Source organism: Falco punctatus, assembly GCF_963210335.1.
Source record: "Falco punctatus genome assembly, chromosome: 11".
Classification (NCBI taxonomy): Eukaryota; Metazoa; Chordata; class Aves; order Falconiformes; family Falconidae; genus Falco; species Falco punctatus.
Window position 1 is genome coordinate 20,086,968 of NC_137591.1, and position 22,191 is coordinate 20,109,158.

Genomic DNA, 22,191 nt, shown 5'->3' on the forward strand with positions numbered 1-22,191 from the left:
GTGGCTGGGCTGAGCCGGGGCGGCGGCGCCGGGCCCGGGCCAGGTTGGGTTGGGCTTGGCCGGGCCGGGCCGGTTTGGGGTGCCGCTGCGGCCTGTTCTCGGCGGGTTGGGCTGGGGGGCCGCTGCGGCCTGTTGTCGGCGGGTTGGGCTGGGGGGCCGCTGCGGCCTGTTCTCGGCGGGCGCGGGCGCGGGTGCAGGCGCAGGCCGCCGCCTGAGCGGGGCCGCGCGGCAGCCCTCGGGTGCGCGGTGCATGTCAGCGGTAATAAAGTGTGAGGCGCTTCCTAAATGTGGAAAGGCTTCGTCTGTGCCCCTGTGTTTGGCGTGTGAGAGCAGAGTTGTCCTTTGTCCGTGGGAACCGCGGAAACCGGCCGTCACCGCTGGGACTGCTCCTCGGCCGGGGCCCTGGTGCCCCGAACATACCCCCGTGGAGGAGCCTGACCGCGAGGGTGCGTGAGCACCGACCGTTCCACAGCCCCGCATGCCGGGCCAGCTGCCGTGCCGCTGGCCAGCCTTTTCCACATGAACTGCGGTCAGCCGGAAAGAAATCTCACTGCTTTAGTTAAATTTGTAAATCAAGAAATGCAGGCCGAAGGAGTCATGTGGCTCCATGGCGCGTACGGATTCCTGCAGGAATTTGCAGTCGTGCGCAGGCATAATCTTTGTCCAGGTATGTATGCTTACAGGTGACTATAATTTTACATACCCTACAATAAGGCATAAAATGAAGACTGTTGATATTTCACTGCCTCTCATGGTTGTTGTTTACATTCATTCTAATAGTTTAGCTTTTTATTTCAGTAAGAAGTGTGGAGCAACAGGTCAGCCCTCTTTTCATCTCTGTCAGCATCCATTCTTTGTTGGGGAGATGGTGATGATTCAGCCCTTGGACTAATCTCAGATGGGATGTGCGTTTCCTAGAAAGAGCCAGATACTACATTTTAGGATTAGGGGAGGTGGAGTTTGTTCATCCTTGTCCTCAAATTATCTGCCAGGGAGCAAGGCACTCCTCTTGACCTGTGAATCAGGATGAGTGAACTCTAGAACTTTTTGGAGTGGTTTGACACCATTGCTTTATGGGGTGACCTGTCAAGCATATGAAACACAATGGCTGTGCACTTGTACCGCAAACACAATAGATCAAACGCATTGCAATTCTGCATCTGTCTGCATGTTTTTTCTGGCTGGATTTTTTTCCTCTTGTTCATTCTGAACAAGTTGGACTTTTTGTGTCCGTACCAGCCTTGGAACCTGAACATTTCTTAATCAATTTTAACAGAAACTTGTGCCAGTTGAGGGTTCCAGTGGTTATTGCATATTTACAAGTAAAATATATACTTTTGAGCTTCCCTTTGCCATCTTAGGATCTGAAGTAAAGTGAATCTTTTTGATTTGTGTCTCACGGTTCTACAGATTATGTTTTGGTTTTCTTTGCATCAGTGCAGCATGTAATTTTGCATTTGTTTTAAGCAGAGACTATTAAAACCAGTGTTAGCATGGTAAAATTTTCCACCCAAATGAGTAACCTCGGAAAAAATACTTCACTGCTTAATCATTGTTGACATTTGGAAACAACAAGGTTTTAATTAATAGCTATATTGATGATGTATGAATGTCAAAAAATCATTTATCTTTCCACTTAATTAGCTACATAAAAATAGTAATTAGGGACAACAGAGACCCAAGTCCAAGTTATAGAAGGAAGAGGAAGAAAACACCATAGTCCTTGTCAGAAAATAAACCACTACGTTAAAACAAGACAGTAAATTCTATAGGGCAATTTAAATACTAATTTTGTCTGTGGTGATCTTTCCCCTTTTGTACCTTCATCAGTAAAAATAATATAATTGATGCAGAATGTATCCCAGGTTGCCACGGGGTGTACAGCTACCAATTGTTTTATGTAAAGAATTTTTTCCCCAAGGCTTTTTTATATCTTCCCTTTTGCTCTTATTCTTCCTACCATGAGAAGTGTTAAAGAACTGCTTTCTATTAGGCATTTAATACAGAGAAAGAATCCCTGAATCTCATCAGCAGAGGGTGACATTAAGAACTTCAACTTATTTTCTCCTTTTCATGTTATTTCTTCTGTATGTATGTACTTCCCCTTCTTATATAGAATTCTTCTGTAAGGCCGTTCGGTGAAATTGATGAGGAACTGACCTAAAACGACTGAAGTTGGAAGGGTAGGGGTTTTTGCTAGGCAGGTCATTTAAAAATGAGGAGAAATAAGAGTGATGCCTACCTGTTCTTTGGGCTGTAAAATGAGGATCTGACAGTTCCTTTGACACAAAGCAAACATCCTGACTTTCAATAAATCTAAAAAGCTAACCAGTGAGATTGCCTCATAAACTCCTAGAACAAGCGTTGGAAATCTTGCTCATTGGGAATCCTGCTTGAATAAAGACTATAGCTTTCAAGTAGTATCCACAGCAGATTGCAAGGGTTGAGGGAAGAGTCAGGGCTTGGTGAGACTAGTTAAAACACCTACTTAAAGATTGAAGCAATGGACTGCAAGCTAGATGCCATAAAGTTTTGCAGGCTTTTTTTTTTTTTTTCTGTTATGAAAATTGAGTAGAGCCCATGAAGATCCCATTTGCCGTGTAACACTGCTAATTATGTCTTTTCTCAGTAGGACATTTCTGTATTTGTGTGTTTTCATCATGGCAACTCCCTGTTCACTTAATACAGACAATGTTCCGGACCAGGGAGACTTCAGTCCAAGAACTGTTATGAGTAACAGAGCAATCAGGTTGCTCTGCACTTATTCAGTTGCTCTGCTTGCTTGGTGCTTGATTCCCATCTGTCAAGTGCCTTGAGAATACTTCGTCTCAGCATCAAACATACATGTGAAAGTTAATATGAAAAAGCAGTAACTGTCCCAAAGTTTAGCACAGCATGGTAGCGTTAGCTAAATAACACGAAGTATAGGACTTCTGTGAGAAAGGCAATGGCTAGTGCTGCATACTGTTCTCCAGTCTGTAAAATTAATAATACTGCAAGTGATGGTATAACCTGTTTGTCTGGGAGGAAGCAGTGCATTTGCCCTGAAAAGTCATTTGACAGAAAGTGATGCAAATGCAGTAATTGTAGGGGCTGTCTCTGGTACCTCTGCTACTAAAGCAGGAAGTTAGCTTTGAACTTACTGAAGGAGAAATAAGCCACATTCATTCTAAATAATTGATCACTGCTCAAAAGAAAACCCTGAAACTCCTGAATAGGGAGAAAACAGGTTTTTATACAATAGTACAGTTTTTTCCATTTACCATTTGTGAAACAATGTTCCGAAGAAAAACCTGCTGCTATTCTTTCTACATGTGAATATTCTCTGTGGAAGCTTACTAGTACATCTGGTGCATGTCTCCTTTGAAAGTTACACTGGTGAGTAATAAATTGAACTGGGGAAGACTCATTCTCTTCATGTTTCAGTTTCTTTTGTCTCCAGTGGGAAAGGCTGCAATGGGAATGTAAACAGAAGTATTTTTTTCCCTGAAATGAAATGTAAGCAGCTTTGGCTATCTGGTGGCCATTCACTTTCTGAGATTCCACTTCAAGTGATTTAACATTAACTGTTAAACAATAGAGTCTTTCCAGCCAGCTGAAATACACCTTATATTCATGTTTTCTTCACTGGCATTTTGAATAATTGCTTTCCTTTTCTTCTAATTACAAATTCTAAAAGTAAACCTATGAACAAGAGTGATTGTAGTGTTGTTTTCTTGAATAAGGTCTTTTTGCCTTGTTTTGGCTTAGAATGCAACTCTACAAGCAGTTGCATGACCAGAACGGAGGGGTAAAGAGCAATAGGGTGGAAGGAGTTGGGTGAGGAAAAGAGCAGGAACCTCTTACTCAGGCTTTGCTACTGGAAAAATTGTAACGTGGAACCATTTATCATGTTAAACTTCAGACATGTAGTTTGCCTTAGTTTCTGCATGATTATTTCATAGGAGAAGTGATTTGAAAATCAAGGTGTGTTATATAAGTAAACTTGATTATTTTTTTTTCCTACAGGAAACAATTCTTTCTTTTTGTATGCTTATGGTGTTTTTAGAAACATAAAGAGCAATGATACTACGCTTTTTGATTAGAAAAACCTGAAGACTTCTGAATGGGTTTCTAGTGAATCTTTAACATTAGAAATGGAAGCTCATGTGGAAGACTCTAGAACAGCAGCAATATTATGAGTTCTGCTGTTGGGAAGGAAAGGGATTTTTTATTAAATCAGTGGACTAGACCATTGGGGATCAACTGGGGACAAGATGAAGGGGGCAGCTGATAAATATATAAGCTACTGGCTGATCTCATTTGATGGCAGAATTAGGATGTTACCAGAGTTGGGCTGTGGCAAAATTTGTCCCTTTTAGCAGCAGTTACTTTCAATTAGTTTGGGCTAAGTGCAATTTACTTTCTTGTGAGTCATTACAATTATGGGAATGTAATCTTAGAAGTCCTGATTTGTATTTGTAATCAATAACATCTGTAATATTTATGTTAACATTACAGTTAGTTCTGTGTTTTCGTGTTATAACAGCACTTCTCATATATATTTAAAATGACCCCCATTTGTTTAGATGCAAAGTGTTTGCAAGCACTTATACACTGTTTGTCCTAAATAGCCAAAAAGATAGAATGAAATTCCCCAAATAATGAGATTTATTCTCTATTGAAAATTAATTAGTTCTCCCATGCATGCTTGCCGTTCTTTACACTTTAATTTCCAGTGGTGTACTGTGGGGTCTAACTGCCATCAGTGACAAACAGCAAAGTGGTTGTGAGTTTACACAAACTCAATAAATAAGGTATCCTTCCCTCCCACTATTTAAAGATTTCCTGGAATCGCTAAGGTCTTTGTATGTAGTCTTTGGAAGTGGGGGAGGAGGTTGTTTTTAGAAATTTGTCAGGGTCTAAATATGGTGTTAGAATTTACAATCAAAGAAGCAATTTGTAGGGAAAAATGTTTTTTTCTAACAGGGATGAGCCACACTGCTAGCAGATGTTTCTTTAACCTACTACATCTGACAGCATGGCTAGAGAGCTGGTGCATGTAGCTTTGATGACACAAGGTTTGGTGACACTTTGGGTGCATTCTGAATGTGATTTTTATGAAGCAAGAACATTTGTAGTATACAGCACCAAAATTACATATTGCAACTTGCTGTAATTACTGGGTAGCATGTTCAGGGAGCAGTCCTTGTAACATAATGTAAACTAATGTTCTTCTGTCTATTCAAAAAGCCAGGAGAAAGAGTCTTCTGTTTCAAATCTTAAAAGTACAGAGCGTCCTGGAGGTCACTGGGTGCCTCTGGCCTCTCAGCCTGTAAAAACAAGGCCTTTTAAAAAAATACTGCTAAAAATAGATTTGGACTCTGATATTACCTTCCTGGAAATATATCTTAAAATCTGTTTACAACATTAAATGAAATTTGCAGGGGTACTTGGAGGTTAGAATGTAGCATTCTCTGCATACTCACTGCAGGTTTTTGACGGGTTTTCCTGAGCTTTCCATGGATCTGTCAGGAGGATGAGAAGAAGCGCGCTTTTTTTTTTAGTCTTTCCTGAATTCCTGTGTTCAGAAGACTGGCCATTGCTTGTGCATTGGTCTCATTTACCAGCTTGCTTCAGTGCATACCTCTTCCTCTCTCAGACTGAAAATCAGGTAGCTGGGGGGGTTGCTGCTGCCATCACAGGCCATCTGGATTTCAGTACTTGGCCCTCAGCATTCCTAGGCTTGAAAAAAAGGCCCCTCACCCTTCAACGCTCTCTCCACCCTCTCCTTATGAGCGTACAAAATGCATCAGAACTGATACCCTCCACTGTAAAGACAGGTTTCTGAGATGAAAGTGAGGACAGTTTTGTGAGCTGTTTTAGGTTTCCAAAAGCCTAGCATTGAATTAATGACATACTGGTGCTGAACTGATCATATTAAAATAGAAGAGATGATGTGTTCTGGTTTTGCTCTACACTGTCTTTGATTTTCTTTTCCTCCCATTTTTCTTGTGTCTTTTGTATATGCAGTTCTATTTAAAAATGTCATTTATTGACTATTGTTTTGGGGATGTCAGGTTTGGGGATTTGCCCAAATCCTGTTAAAGTCAAGTGAAAGTAATGACTCCACTAGCTCTCAGTGGAGATAAATTGAATTACTTGTAGAGTTTGCAAGAGCTGGATAAGTTATCTTGGCATTTTAATTTCTGTACATTTGTATATAATTCTGGCAAGACAATATTAAAATTTTGAAATCTGAAATTCCTTCTATTGCTTCTACCTTTTTAAAGACATGTAAGATGTCAAGCACAGTAAACAGTGTTAACAGAAAGCTGTCATAGTTAAAAGTCCAGCTGTAGCCAATATAACTCTCCTTCTGCACCATATTTTAACATTCTTTAATTATGTGATTACATAAAATTTAAAACCAGATCCCCCTCACATTTTTTTCATCAAACGCAGGTGATGTGTAACACTGTTCTGTCGATGCTTGTATACAGTAGTACAAGAGAATGCCCTTGCCTATGTTACAGGTTAAATAAATGTTAGGAAATTACACATGATTTGCATTAGTTATTGTGAATTTAATGCATTGTTAGGGTGTCAAGAGAGTTGTTTGATTCCTGTTGTTGTGAATTAAACAGTGATAATAAGGCAGTTGCTTAGAGTTATGGTATTAATTATTTTGCTGACTGATGATTAATATATTACTGGAAATTAAAAATATGTTATGCATGTGGAAACACTTAGGAGTTTTCATGGCAGCTTCTGGTTTACTAACGCTCACCTGATTTCCAAATAGGGATCTTACAAGTGGTTTCATATTCTTTTTGGAATACTTTGAAGACAAACTATGTTGTCTGATTGTACCTTTGTTTGAAGACTGGTACAATTGTATTTACAAGCAGTTCTTAAGTAGATAACAGTCAAGCCAAAAGCTTGTATAAGCTTTTATTATTATTATTATTATTATTTAAAAGAAAATAATTGAGAAACTGTAAGGTAAACTTCAGTCACCTTTAAAGAGTACTGTACACACAAAGACAAAAAAAAGTCTGTTTAAAGTGAAACTGAAGAGTTACTGCCCTGGACTTGTTACCTTCTCCCTTTGTGGTGTATTTTTGTAGTTAGGAACCAGATCATAAGAAACCTTTATTCCTGTAACTTCCACAGTGGTGATGGGGCAGTGTGCAGTACTTTGTTCTTGTCTGGGTTATTTTTTTTTTATTGTTACAACATGCAGGAATTCTTTGGGACAGGCACTATGCAAAAGTCAAATGAAAAGGCTGTCCTTGTTTTAAGGAGATTTACTGAAATACGCACTTTTTAAAAGAAAGATTAATTACACAAGGTGCACAGTATTACCTGCTCCAGCACCTGGCTTCATGTATTTTTCCCTAGGATAAATTGACATATAAGGGTTTGTTCAGTGCCCAGATGAATGGTATACATGAGTATCAAATTTGCAGAATTCTGAGCATCATGGACTTGCTGCATGGTATGTCTGGCACAGCCAGTGAGTCAGAGATGTCCAGTCTAACACTCAGTGCATATGCACGGAGTACAGTATGTCCAGAACGCATCTGACTTGTGTACTGCAGAACATGATGTTGGACTTGGACTAGAGCATCTTGGTCTGCATATGTGCAGGTACTGTTGCCCAAGATACCTTGAATCTGGAAGTTCCCACTTTCAGTGGTGAGATTCCTGTTTCCACTGAGGCATAATTTCCACACAGAAAAAGAGGACGCCACCAGAGGAACGCCAGATGTGTAATAGCCATTACTCAGCAAATCAAATGAACAGGTGCTGAAATGTTGGCTCTTCAAGCAGTCCCAGTAGCATTATTATGGCACAATGTGTGTGTTTACAACAAAATAAATGTGCAACACTGGAAAAAAACCCCACACAACCAAGATGATGTAATTAGTGTATGTTACAATACAATTTTTCTGCAATTTATTCAGTTAGACAACATATTTGTTGCAATTCACAAAGGCTTTTCAAAACTACTTACAATGTTGACACGATATATTTTTAAGGTAGAACTCTTCCACCTTAGCATTTTTTTCATATATATCACATATACAATTAGGATTATTTTTCTATTTTCCTTATTTTTAATTATCCTTGGTTTTATATTCAGTATTTTTCTAATATTTTTAGATATCAGAGTAAGCCGATCAGAGTGAGTGTTGCTTGTCAGCAAGACGGTGTTGAACAGTGTAATTGGAAGTGGAAACCTAAAATAATTCACCACTTGATCTGGAAGGCAAGGTTTATTTCTGTGTTTTAGCACTGATGTACTTAAATGTACTATTTCTTCTCTTTGTATCTTTCTTACCATGACTGCTGTATGAAATCTTAGGTTTGGAAGTTATGGTAAGGAGCACAATCGCCTTCACATGGCTGGAAGTGCACAGAGGGACAGAAATCTGTCTGTATGAAATAACATGCAGATCCAGGCTTTAGACAGGGGGGAAAACAGTAGACCTGCTGGTATCAATGGAGACTAAGAATTAAACTCTAGGTAAGAATCTATAATAGTGCCAATACAAAATTTGCAAATAATGACAATATTAACAAGTAGCACTGCTGAAAGCAGTGCCTTTGCTAGAAGACAGTATCAGAAGTGAAAGAAGAATGAATAGTACGTTCTGCGGCTCCTAAACTGACAAAATTAGGACATAAAGTGTATTTCCTTTTGAAACAGTGTATTATAACACTTTAATATCTATGTCAAAATACGAAAAAAAGCTTTACTATTTAAGAGAAATCAATTTTGAAATCAGTTCTCCGAAAAATATAAAATTATTACAAGTATTACTGAGTACTGTATTTGAGAACTAAGTGAAAAACAACTCCTTGTTTTCTTATTCAGGGCTTTTCTGACGGATTTCAACAGCATTTAGGTGTATATAATGGGAGTGTGCACCAGGTTTCATTGTTTCCTGTGCCACTAAGTAATATTCCTTCCTTGTTTCCTCAAGGCTTTTACAGATCAACAGAGGATGGAAAAATCACTAAAACTTATAGACACATTTTTGCAAAATCTTAAAAATTGGCAGACACTCAGGGGACGCTATATTGTCTGAAGAAACTACTTAACCTTTTCAGGCTAATGTATCTGCTGTTAAAATATCTTAATAAAACATTCTTTCTGCACTGTGGAGCATGCTGAAAGAGGCATAGTTAAATGCTGTGCAGCTGCTATGGCATGTGCCAAAGTTTAGACTGATCTAAGCGAGGCTTAGAAGCAATCTTTAGCATACAGATGAGTGATACTGTCCCAGGCATGCGCTCTGTCCTTTTACCTGATGCGCTGCTCCTCAAAATCTATCATGTAAATCAAAATACCTAACATCACCAAGAACCGTGTTCTCTGCTTGAATTATGCTGATTTTAATTGACAGTCTGAACATCTTAAAAAAGCATTGCTTTCTGACCCTTTGCATGTTGAATTGTCGGGAAATTGTTTTTAGCACCCCTTGGCACCAATTTAATGCTTTTCAGTTGTATCCCATTACAAAGTACATCTTTCATTTTCTGCTGTTCTGACATCATCGGATTCTAGTCACTACCTGGTTCTATGGTGCTCTTGTGGCCAAGAGCCCAGACTCCTATAAGGCAAAAGGAAATATGTGCATGTGAAGAGAAGAATCCAGTATTATTTCAGGCTTTTTCCAGCTGTTTCTGGTGTGCTCTGTCTCTGAGATCAGGGCACCGAAAAGTCATGTTAATCTCAGAGCTCTCTGGTTTAAGCCTTTGGGAATGGAATGTTTTCTAGACCCCTAGTTTGCTGATCCCAAAGATGCACCCAGGTGCAGCTTTGTTTACCAAAGACCCAAGGACACATTTAACAAAGCTGCAGTACTGCCTCTGTTACAATCCTTTGTGCAGGCATGTCAAAGGAAAGAAAATGCATGGAGGAATGTGAAGTGGACAAAGAAGGAAGCCAGGGGAGGATGACTGTGGGGAGGAAGAAAATGAAGTGACAGAAAAGGTGATAAGGATAAAATGGGAGAGGGCCAAAAGAGAAGTCAGAAGGACCTGGGAAAGAAAAAAAAAGAGGTGGAGTTCTGTGGATCATAATCAGTGCATCTGTCTTAATGTGGTTTGATGTTTTGTCCTAATGCTGACATGGTGCATTAGTGTAGCGCTTTGTAATGCAGCATAATAAACCCACAACGTGCTGTTTTACAGGTTTCAATAGCTTCTGGATGATTATAATCAGGACAGTAATACCAATAGAGAGGGTAATGCTGCAGGTGAGGTGTAACAGGGTGAAAGAGACAGCATGTGATGAGAGATAAATGGAGAAGACAGAAAAACTGGAAGAAAACTGAAGAAGGGAGACTGAGATAGAGGAAGAGGTTAGTGACCAGACAGCTTTCCAGAAACAAGCCCTTGTTCCATTACTGAGAGTAAGTACTACTGGCAGAAATGCTGTTTTAAAAGGGGAGGTGGCAGGAGCTAGGGAAGCTAAACTAACTGACTTAAGATGAAAAAGGGAAGGTGTGTTTAAAGGAAGTAAACTAAAGCAGGGGAACGTGAAAGTATTGTTTAGTACAGTGCTACCTAAAAATGTACCAGGATCTGTTACAGTGACCTGTGCTGGAAAGGTAAGACACATTCTGTAGCACTCAATCTGAGCAGGTGTAACACAATACGTATCAATACACAAAATGTGTCTGCTGTTTGGAAAATGAAGATAACACTTTTCCTTCAGGGAAGCATACAGCTCAGCAACTGTTAACTGGGTACATGTAGGGTGTTTAAAAAAAGACAACAAACGAAGCATGTAGATTCACTCTTTTTTTCTATGAATTTTTGTTTGAGGGAGGGAGGATTTTTTTAGAAATGGAGTCTTTTTTTTTTTCTTTTTTTTTCTCCTTTTCTGTTTTCCCGACATTTTTCAGCTTTAGCTAAAACCAAATTTGGATTTTTTTTCCAGTCTCCTCTTTTCAGTCTTGGGCTTTCTGAATTAAATGCTGTGATATTAGCTGCCTACAGTTACTGTGATTGGACTCCATGGGTGGCCCGAGTAATTTTCAGACAATGGAGCTGGTTCTTTTCTCACTCACACCAGTGTAACTCTTTGGCTTCAGTGGAGTTACTCTTGATTCACAGTGTTGTGAAAGGAGAATTGTGCTTGCTCTTTCATACGTTCTTTCATCTCCATGATATTTTTGCTTACATGTATAATTGATTTTCTGGGAATATCTCCTGCTGCTGACAGGTAGACCTAGGAACTTCCTAAGACAGAAATAAATTTAAGCATTTTTTAGGTCACTGAGTTCAATCCACTGCTGCTGCAACACCATGTTATATAATTTTTTTATATACTAATCAGGCTTTACCATTCATTAAGAGTCTATTTTTACTACAATTGGTAAATTCAGACAGAAAGGTTAGTTACATTCTGTGTAAGTTCAAAACCACAACCAAAGTAATTTTCAAATGCTCTGAAAATATTCTCCTTTCTCACATATGCCTCACTTTTCAGTACAGCAACCACGATAAAAGCTTCATTCTCGGCAGAAGTAGGCTCAGCTCTGAGAAAGCACAGTTCTGAAATTACAGGTGTGCTTGGGAAGAGGTACTGTGTAGTTTTCTATTTATGGTCACATCCCTCTCACAGATTTTAGTGGGAGTTACAAGCAGTCACCTGACAACATATTTTTACCATACCTGAAGTGCCACCCTGAAAGTAATTACAGAATGAGAAGGGTATGGAACAGGGTGTACAACTTGGCTGAGGATGGATTACTGCAGACTTCCACTTACTTACATTGGGCTGCCTTCCTCTTTACCACCCTGTCTTAGCAGACCCTGTCCGTTTCAGCAAAATTTGTTCCTTGTTTATGGAGTTCCTGGGCCTAATTGGCACAAAGCTGAAAACGATGAATATATCAAAGAAGTTTAATTGTAATTAAAGCATAGATGAAAAGCAGAGCCCAATTTTTCTCTTATGCAGTGTAAATAAGATGATTCAGCTGAAGCCAACAGAATTATGCTGTTATCTGTGAATGCTACTGCGATATCTCCATGTTCTACCGTCCCTATGGTCTTTCAACCTATGTGCCCAACATGGAATATAATTTCATTTTTTGCCCTGTGTTCCTAAATCTCTGTTCTACACATCACCTTAGCAAGCCCATTGCCTGTAGTTCCCTACCCTGCTGAAGCCTGGCTTCAGAAGGGGCATTTGTTACTGGGGGAGTTCTTGACACTTACCATATAGCGGTGGCATCTTTGGTTTGCAGCTGCTGGAGAATGGTGGCTGTGTATCACAAGGGAGTGTGGAAGAGATGTATTAGTTGTGAAAGCCAGACTGTGGTCACTGTGTAGCAACCAGCTGACTGTGATGCCACTCCGGTGACTGTTTATCCCGCCCTTTGCTACTGTATTTGTGATGCACAAATAGGTGCACAAGTTGCATCATCTAAGTATAGTAAGCCTCATACATTTGAGGAAATGCTCAAAGTAATTATTAAGTTCATGCGACGCTTTGTAGGAGTGGTAGAGTACACTCTTGGTTTTGTTGGAATTGCTTTGCACATGGAATACAGGCCCAGTGTGTTTGCTCTGAGGATCTCTTTGGGATTGTTGGACATGGGATACCCAAGGCGAGGCTGCTGCGCGTACGCAGTAACATCCAACTTGATGAGATTATTAGATACCAGGAATCCCAGACACACAGGTGGCTCTCAGAATCTTCCTGGAGAACATTTCTGGTTGGAAAAGGTGACAGACAATGAATCTAAGGCAACCTGGACTTCTGGCAGCTGCATCTAATCATGTCTACAGGCCTCCCTTCTACTGCAATACCTTCATACCTGTCACGTTAGAAAGGGGGGGTTCCGTTAACCCTTTATATTTGATCAGCCTGTCAGTTTCCCAAGAAAGATGGGACCCTTGTGTCTGACCAGTCTGTCCACTACCTGCATTTTGATAGCCCGCCGTATTGGAGGGTGATTCGACTAACCTATTCAGGGTCCCCTGCTGACAGCATCACTTAGTCAGATCCCTCATGTCAACTACTCAGACCTCTGGAGACTTACACAAAATGAACTTCAGCTGAAGATTTTTATTATACAAAATGCAAGTTTGTGACAGGACAAGGTTCAAACATTGCTGGTGATAATACACTGACTGCAAAACAAGCTTAAACCAATACTCCTAATAACAGCTAGCACGAGTTCGTCATAGAATAGAGTTCCTACCCAGTAGGTGTCCCTATGGAGAAGACAGGTTCAGCCCATCAGCTGATCCCAGAAGTTATGATGGAGTCTTCCCTAATTTCTCTTCTTTCTAACTTACTTTTATACCTTTTCTTTACATTTAGGTGGAGCTTGGGTGACTCTAGTCATACATATTTTTGTTACTGATAGGTGTAAAATTCTCTTGCTTTACCTTTAAAGGTAAAGTCAAATAAAAACATAAAATGCGTGCTCAGTGAAGGGTGGTCATGCCTTGGAGGCAGTTAACTTTGGGATGAGGTGCGTGTGGTATTGCAATGAGATTATAATGAGCAAGGTTTGCCTGAGGAAAGTAATTTTGCCACAGTTGTTGGCTCAGCAGTGGGCATCGCGTGTATTCTTCATTTGACAAGTGCTATGTAGCTTATCAGCTGTGTGGTACCATCGAGTTCCCATTCCTGCAGGAGTACAACAGAGCCTGGCTGCGGTGTCTCCACTCTGCGCCACCCGTTACTGCTGACAGCACGTGGTAAGATGGCAGGGTGTGCTGTTTAGGGAGCCATGGTAAAGTAGATTCCGTGCATGCCGACCACCCTGAAAGTGGTAACTGTATGTTACCCTAAAAAGCTTTCTGTAATACTATGCTTCTATTAGGTCCCAGTTTTCCCTGATCTCCTCCAAAGTAATTTTCCCACAATACCCTATAGCCAGTTCTCTTTTATCTGCAAATTCTCTTTATCAGAAATCTGAGAGATATCCTGCTGAGTGCTCTCACGGAGAGCAGTCGCCAGCCAGGAATCCATACTGTATCGCCATTCTCAGCTTTACAGTCAATGAGCACATGTTGTTGGGCTGTTGAAAGATGGCATTGCCTCTGGTCATGATCTGCTGTGTGCTCCAAAATGTGCTGAACATGGGCCAAGGAGAGAGTGGTGAGGCAGGTCAAACTAGTTTCTTTCACCCACGCAGCACTGGGCCCAAGGAATTGTTTGGTAGGTTGTGCGCTACACAGGCTCTCTGATATAGAGGGGTTTGGGCAGGGTCTGGTTTGTCTTCTAGATGCTTCCTAACCTGTAAGTGTATGATGGTGACGTGTTGTTTTGAGGCTTAGAGCCCTGATAGGTGGTCTTTGGCAGAGTTACTTGTTCAGTTTAAGATATTGCCACTCTCAGCTGTCTGCTTTACCTTGCTGCTAGGTATTGCCACACTCTTACGGTGGGGACTCCAGGTCACAGGCTGGCATATTAAAAAACTACAGACTTTCATTGTTGTCCTTTGCTAGAACGGTCATGACCTGAGGCAGCTGGGAGAAATCACATCTTAAAACACAGCAGCTAAATCTGCTGAAGCTTGTTGTTCAGAGCCTTTGGTTGTTAACCATGAGCGAAAACAGTCATTGCCTGCATCCACAGACCTGAGAACAACCATTCCTGCCTTCACTGCCACTGTAGGTCCTCTGTCACCCCAGAGGTCCACAGCTTCTCCATGTGGAAGGCTGTTGTCAGAGTTACAACTTACAAGGGCAAGTGGTATGTACAAAGAAACTTCAAAGTCAGTGATGTTGGATTAAGCAGAAAGTACTGTTCTTTGGAAGGTGAATTATTGAACAAAAATTATTTTCTGAATGTTTGTAGTTTATGTCATCTTGGAAATGGTTTACGATCCCACCATGCAGTTCTTAGGTTTTAGTGGCTGTTCTGTTTCACTAAAAACTGTAGACACAATAAAAATAGGTTGAAATCTTCCTGTATATGATGAATAAAATGACATCAGAGTAAAAGATGAGGGTTTTATCCCAGTTTTACTAAGATACTCTGTTGGTATGATACTGCTGTTTTTATTTGTCTACCTGTTTGTTTCTGGAATGGAAGAAGACTGAAAGCAGGAATGGGATCTCTTCCTTTACTCAGCTGAGAACATTTTGTGGAATTTTGTTAACAAAAATCAGTTTAAAAGCTGGTCAACCATAAGACACAAGTGGATAGTCCAAACTTCAGTAGTTCTGATGGTCACACTTACCCACAGTTTATGTTCAGCAGTGGATTAAGCCAAGTTGGCTTGAAACAGTTACAGATGCTGGCGGGGTGCCCTGCTCACCTCCCACAGGTTACCGTTTCTACAGCAGGAATGGCTCAACGCCTCATTAATCAGTACCCCAGTTTCTGTGTGTTGCAGACCGGCACATTAAGGCAAGCCAGCATCAGTTTCTGTTCAGGCTCAGGCCACAGCATTCCTGCCCTGGGAGACATCTTGCAAGAGAGACCAGTGTACGTAGTTGGGGGAGATGATTTGCCAGCTGTAGCTTAACCTAGGGAGACATACACGTGAATACCTTCGACATTATGTTGTTTGAGAGAGGAGAATTTTTAAATTATTGATCTGAAGGATCAGGAATCCTTAACGGAAATGGAAAGCTGAGGTGGTTTAGGATGCGCATGGGAGCAGGACATGGCAAGAGCAACAAGAGTCCTGACCATTATGCTTTCCAGTTGGTATAAAACCTAAGGCCATGCATCATCATCATATTTAATTTTGTCAACGTAATTTTGCTTCTCTTTGATTTCTCAACATTATCCAACAGTTCAAAAATGTAAAATAATAAAAAAAGATGTGATTTTAGTCAAATCCAATTTATAAAAAGAGCAGGTGTCAGCAATAGCTGTTAGTGTGGTGAGCACGTTGCCTGTGACCCCAGGTTGCTGCGCAGCGCCATCAGGGAGCGCAGAAACGGGTTCAAGGGGGCGGACGGTCCCATTAGCGTTTTTGCGGGGACGGGTTGAGACAATGGGGCTGCGTCCGTGCACGGCAGCGTGACCAGGGCGCTGCGGGAAGGCGGGCGGGATGCGATGCTTAACGGCGGGGCTTCCTCCCCCAGGCGGGAGCTGTTCTCAGCCCCGTCCGTTCAGCAGGACCCGGGGGCCAGAGCCCCTCCCGGGGCAACTGGCAGAGGCGGCCAGCGGGCGCCGGGGCCGGCGATGGCAGCTGCGGTACCGGGGCGGCCGGCCGCGGGCTGCCTCCCCGCCGTGCCGCGCAGGCGGCCGCTCCTCGGCGCTGTTACCGCGGCCGGCCGCCGCCGCCGAGCCCCGCCGCCCCAGCGCCCCTGCCGGGGGCCGCGCCTCAGCCGCCGCCAGGCCCGCGGGGCCGAGCGACAGGGGGAGCCGCTGCGGAGAGGGGAGGGGCCGGGGGAAGCCGCCGGCCCCTCAGAGGCGGTGAGCGGAGCCCGGCGGCAGGTGGCGGCGGCTGCTCGGCCCCTTTAAGGCTACGCCTGCCGTAACCCGATCGCCGCAGCCGGAGCCACCGGCGGAGCATCCTGCGCCTGGGAAGGGCTGTCCCGTCCCCGCCGCCGCGGGGAGGCATGGCGGAGGCGGCGGCGCGGCCCCGGTAGCCCCGCTCCCAGGTGCGGCGGGAGGGGGGGGGCCGGCGGATCTGTCGGGGCGCTGAGGGGCCGGTGGGGCGGGGGCGGTGCAGCCCTGTCCCCCCCACCCCGCGGGGCTGCGCGGCGCGGCCGCTGCCCTCCCTCGGTGAGGGGCCGCCCCCCGCACGGCGCCGCCCCCGGGGCCGCGGGCCGCAGCCGGCGGCGCTGGGCGCTGTGACCGCGCAAAGTGCGGCGGCTGCCCGCCTCCGCCCGCCGCCCGACCGCGCAGCCGGTGCCGCGGCGGCTGTGTGCGGCGTCCGCCTGCCCGGCGCCCGTCTGCCGGCCGGGGCTGTCGCCGGGGCTGTCGCCGCGGGCGGGCGCGGTGCGGTGCGGTGCGAGCGGCGGGCGCCTGGGCCGACGGGGAGAGCCAGGTAATGCCCGGCGCGGGGGAGCGCCCGGCGGCTGCTGCTGAGCCGTGCGCCGCCCGGGAGCTCGCCCGTCGGGGTCCCGGTGCCGCTCCGGGCCGGGGGGCTGCCCCTCCCTGTTGCTTTCCGACTGCGAACTTCTCCCCGGGTTGGAGGGGATCGGTGCCGGGAGCCGGCCGCGCAGCCCGTTTACCCAGCCGTTACAAAAAGCGTGCTCATCGAGGGGCTTGGGGGTCCTAAGAGCAGAAAGCAAAGCGGAGCGTGGGGTGTTAGTTAGCCCTCGCAGAAAAAGGAATGGCTTAAGCTGTGAGTAGCTCGAATTCTATTGTGTTTTCTCCTCCGTGCTGCTTATTGAGCTAAGTAAGAGGCAGGGTGCCTCATTGAGTAGGAGCAATGGAAACCACCATTCAGAACCAACAGCGCAGCAAAACTCAAGCACTGCAGATGTTTTATTACTGGGTTTATTATAAAATGTGCAAACAGTCAGTAGTCCCGCGTTGCTCTCTGCAAATTAGTGTGGCAAGTTTTATGGTGATTGGATTTGGCTTTCGGTTTTAAACGGATCAGGAGAGCATGTGGCTGAATGGGATGTCTTGGTATCACTGGCAGCTTTAGGTGTAATCTTGTTTGGAAATTGATCCCACTCATCTTGAAATCCAGCCTTAAAGAAAGCAAGGGCTGCAGGCCTTATGCCTTCCCCTGGGCCTCTTCGCTGAGTCTTGTGGTGATACAGTTGCGTTTCCTATTTTTATGATGTAAAAATTGCTGTGGAAACAGTGAAATGAGGAGAAGATAAATGCTAAATGCCGTTGATGGTACAGCGCTTGGTAACTCTTCCATTCCTTTATCCTCTTTCACTAAGTGCTGACTTGTTTCTGTGAGAAGTTCTTAAGGGTATGGTATTGGGGGTGAATGAATGTTGAGTCTTAATGTTGTTGGGTTTTTTCTTCTAAATTTCTAGTAGGACAGAATTGCAGGAAAACCACAGCATGGCAATAGCACATGAAAAGAGCGTACTTTCCGCTCTTACTGAGTGTGATTGATAAGCTGTGTTGTTAGCTTTTTCAAAAATACTGGGGTCAACAGAGTAACCTGATACAGCATTAGACATGTGTAAGCAATACCTAGCTGAAGATTGTTAGTTTCAAGTGTTTGTTGATACTTATTTACCTAAAGACTGCACTGAAAAGCTGCAAGAGTGAAGTTCTGATCATTAGTAACTACTGTCTTAACTGAATGGCTAAGACAGTAGTTTTTGGGTAAGCTAGGAAGAGACCACTGCTAAAAAAGTAACTGTGAAGAGCCAAACTGGAGATAGGGTTTTGATAAAAGAACTACTTTGTAATTCAGGAAGAAAAGTACTATCTCCCCACCCAGCCTTCCACTAACTCAGAAATGGTATCAGCTGACTGAATGGTAATCAATGACTATGCAGTTTGGGTGATAAAGTGTCTGCTCATATATAATCCATGAACTTCTGTATCTTGATCAGGCTTTGCTGGCCGGCTATAAGAAGATACTGGGGCAGAAAAAACACGGTGTAGTTGAAGCCACCTTTGACTTACTAACTTTGGCCATAGTCCTCAGGGCAAAGAAATTGTATGTAATCAGAAGCTTATTATTTTTCTTTTAAGTGAAAAGCTTTGGTTCAACAACATAAATTATTTTTCTTTTAAATAAAAAAAACAACCTGTAAACAACAGTTAATTTTCATGTGAAACAGGATATGGTTGAAAACTTAAGAGATGCAAGAAAATGTTCATAGGTGAACTGTTCTTCCATCTCATGTGAAATGCTGTTTACACCTGGTCCTTGAATTGAATTAAAATGCAGCACTTGATTTGTCTAAGTAAAACATAAAATTATTCCTGGACTTGGTAGTTAATGTATTAAACAGCGTCTTGATAAACATATATGAAATCACCTTCTGAAATCAGTCTTGCAAAACTCCTAGGAGTATCTGTGAGACCAACCAGAGAGGCTGGGTGACTAGTTTCAGCTCTGCTGCCATCATACCTCTCACCTTCGTAGGCATCACTGTTCTACACTTGATGCTAAAACTCCTGAGAGAGGTACATAATGCTTCTGAAAGTCAGATCGCACACTTTTCATGCAAGTACTTTTTCTTAAAACGAATTCCCTGTACAGGCTCCTTAGAAGAAAGATGAGCTCTTCCAATGCATTTTTTGCATGGGAGGTTTTTTGTTTGATTCCATAATCTCCTGTGCTAAAATGAACACCTGTCACATGCTGAAATGTTACTTATCTAATAAAATCTTCTGATACTAAGGAAACAAAACGAAATATGGGTTTCTTTTGTCCAAGAGATTATGTCAGTGTCTTTGAAACTCAGAGGTATTAGTATAGTTATTGCAGATGAATAAAATTGGTAGCATCATGAGAATTGCTATATTTTAGTCAAAAGGATGAAGTAGGTGTGATTGATGTTCAGTGATTTTACTGTTTTTCTGAAGAGAATTGTCTTCAACATGCATTTTGGCTTGCTTTGCTTTAGGAATTAAAGCATCTAAGATTTTATTATTTTTTTTTCTTACGTGGTCCAAGACAGGACTTGCTTACTACAAATGAGATGATGTAATAATGAAGTTTTGGCCCTGGGAGTAGAATCTGGAATGGACCCTGTACAGTGCTTATCAGTGGGTTTAAACTGGAAGATATAAAACTGAATTGGTTGTTTCATTACTTCAAATGGGAAAGTTTTAGAAAACCAAGCCTAATACCCATTGTCTCTAGTACTCTAAGCTGTAAAAAGTACATAAAATTTGATTTGTATCTTCTTGGTTAGTAGGCAAATGGAGAAGTATGTGGAGAAAAGTGTAAGAAGTACTTGAGAGAATACTGGATATTCAGGATAGTGTTTGAAGTTGGAAGTTTTAATAAACTGACATTAAAAAGTGTGCAAGACCAGTATGCTGCTGAACTAGAACAGGCCATCAGATAAACAACTGGAGTGAACCAGAGTTTGTTGCAATTTGGTTTGGAGTAAAAATGCACTTGGGAACTGAATCTTCTGATCATGCCCACCTACTGCCCTTTGGTTTGTGTGGCACAGCTGTCTTAGAGCATGCAAGCTGGATTCCTTTCGTGTTAAGCTGAGCAGGAAGATAGGCCTGAAGAGCAGATCAAATGCAATCTGACAAGTGCGGAGTCCCTAGTACAGAATTAAAGCTGGTCTGAAGTAAACACTTGAAATCCACGTGATAATAGATGCAGGTTTCACTCGGCAAGTCTGCTCTTACTGGTCTTGCATTCTGCTTATATAGTTGTAGCTTTTACTATGGGTACTAGTCAAATAAAGTTTTCAGATAATTCACTTTCTTTTTTTACTCTTCAGTTCCTGGGGGGGTGGTGGGAATTGTAAGAGGAGGGAGAAATTTTTGAGATCATTGAGCTGTAAGCTTCTAAGTCTTTGAAGAGAAAGGTATTTTTTATTCCTGGTCTGTTATACACCTTTTGTTAAAGTTCTGAGTTTAAATGTAAATCATGTTTCAGTATATTCACCATTCACACTACCAAGTGAGAATATTGTACTTAATTTTTTAAAAACTTATTATTTTAACTGGTGGACTTTTCCTTCTCCCCCCGCCCCCAAGTGCGTTTTTTTTCCATCTGCTATGCAGATGAAATTAAAAAAAAAATAATCTAAGGCATGTTCCCTCGTTCCATAATGCATGTGAAATAAAGGTGGACACAAATATATAATTTTATCAGTTTTTGCTGACTACTAGGTTGTTGTAGTAACATCAAATTATGCCAGCCTCTAAGTCTTAATTTTATTTTTGGATATTTTCTTCAGTAAAAACAATTTAAATACTGTAAATTAAGCCATTTGGCTTCTTTCCCCCCCTCCCCCCCCTTTTTTTTTTTTTTTTTATAACTTTGTAACTTGTGCTAGTCCTGGAACGTAAAACAGTTCATAACACGATCAAACTGGAGATGTATGTCAGAAGTTTGTGGCTTCTGGGAAAATATTCAGTCTTGCAAAATACTGGCGACTCAGGAGAAATGATTGAAGCATTTAGAGACTGACATTTCTGTTTGGAATGGTTTAGCTGTTTATTTAGGCCTCATGAGATAGCTAAACGTCCAGCATCTGAAAAGTGCATTTGCGGTGATGATAGGAAGCTTTTCAGTGTGTTCTGAAACTATGCAAAGTTTAGACTTCCATGTAAAGAAGGAAAAAAAATGTCAAATACAATAGGCTACTTGCTGTCACGAAGAGAATTCCTCAACTGTGAATGAAGTGCAAACTGAGAACTGCTGTCTGTAAAGTATACAAACATAATGCTGCAGCGAGGCTATTGCTTCCTGAGGCTGACCTGAAAATCTGTCTACTACGCTTATCTGATTTCACTGTTGCTTTTCAAAATCCTGTCGGCAGCAGTCAGTCTGGTAAGAATGAGATGAGTTTTAACTTTGCAGCTTCTTGGGACAGGAGTAGAGGCTTCTGAGGTGGCAGGTGCACTGGTCAGTTGTCCTCCCTGCCCCTTCTGTGTGATAAAATACATGCCGCTTTAGACAACAAAAATTTATAGTATGCAAATGTTAAAAAAAACCCGAAACCCAAACCAAAATACAACTTTCATGTATAAAAGTTTGGGGATACTTTTGTACTATTAAGGCTTAAGTAGGAACGTTGAACAGGATGAAACTTCTAGCGAATAGTATTTCTGTTAATGTTAGCTCTCAAAAACACTTTCTGTGGCTGCTTAAAATAATTAGATGGAGAATGGACTGAAATGACCTTCTGCTTCTCTTCACAGGCTGATGAACAATGGCATCCTTCAGCAACCTGACTATTGGCATCGCTGTTGCCAGTTTTACTGTATTTCAGCTCCTGTTCCATGTTTTAAGTTCTTGGGTGTCAACACGAATAACACCTGGTTTTAACAATCTCAGCGAAAAAAGGAAGATCGAGTGGAATTCCAGGTAGACTGTTCAAAACAAACCGCAGTTAATGACCTATCTGAAATTGTCAACAAATGAACCACCTGTGTGTGTATGTGTAAAGCTGCAGAAAACGTTGTTAGTTAAACATCTGTAAAGGTTAGAGGGACGGCTCTAGGCACTTGACAAACTCTGAATGTCAAATGCTGAAATGTGAAAGTCAGTAAAGAAAGAAAAATGATGACTGGTGAGTGTTAATAAGCCGAGGTGGATTAATTTTAAATGGCTCTCCTGTGACACTTCTGTTAAAGAGGTACAA

At 42.3% G+C, this 22,191-nt stretch overlaps 1 protein-coding gene across 5 annotated transcripts in view; it reads left to right on the top strand.

The window, feature by feature from the left end:
• Window positions 1-618: 618 nt before the first annotated feature.
• The window catches only part of LOC308071695 (TLC domain-containing protein 4-B-like), a 45,615-nt gene continuing 24,042 nt past the window's right edge, over window positions 619-22,191 (top strand). The window contains exons 1-3 of one of the 5 annotated variants that reach the window (XM_080407503.1): window positions 619-667; window positions 8,149-16,581; window positions 21,749-21,914. In XM_080407503.1, coding sequence (XP_080263629.1) covers window positions 21,760-21,914 — 155 coding nt within the window. In that variant the 5' untranslated portion in view covers window positions 619-667; window positions 8,149-16,581; window positions 21,749-21,759. The other 4 variants (XM_080407502.1, XM_080407501.1, XM_080407504.1 and 1 more) reach the window with 4 other exon arrangements.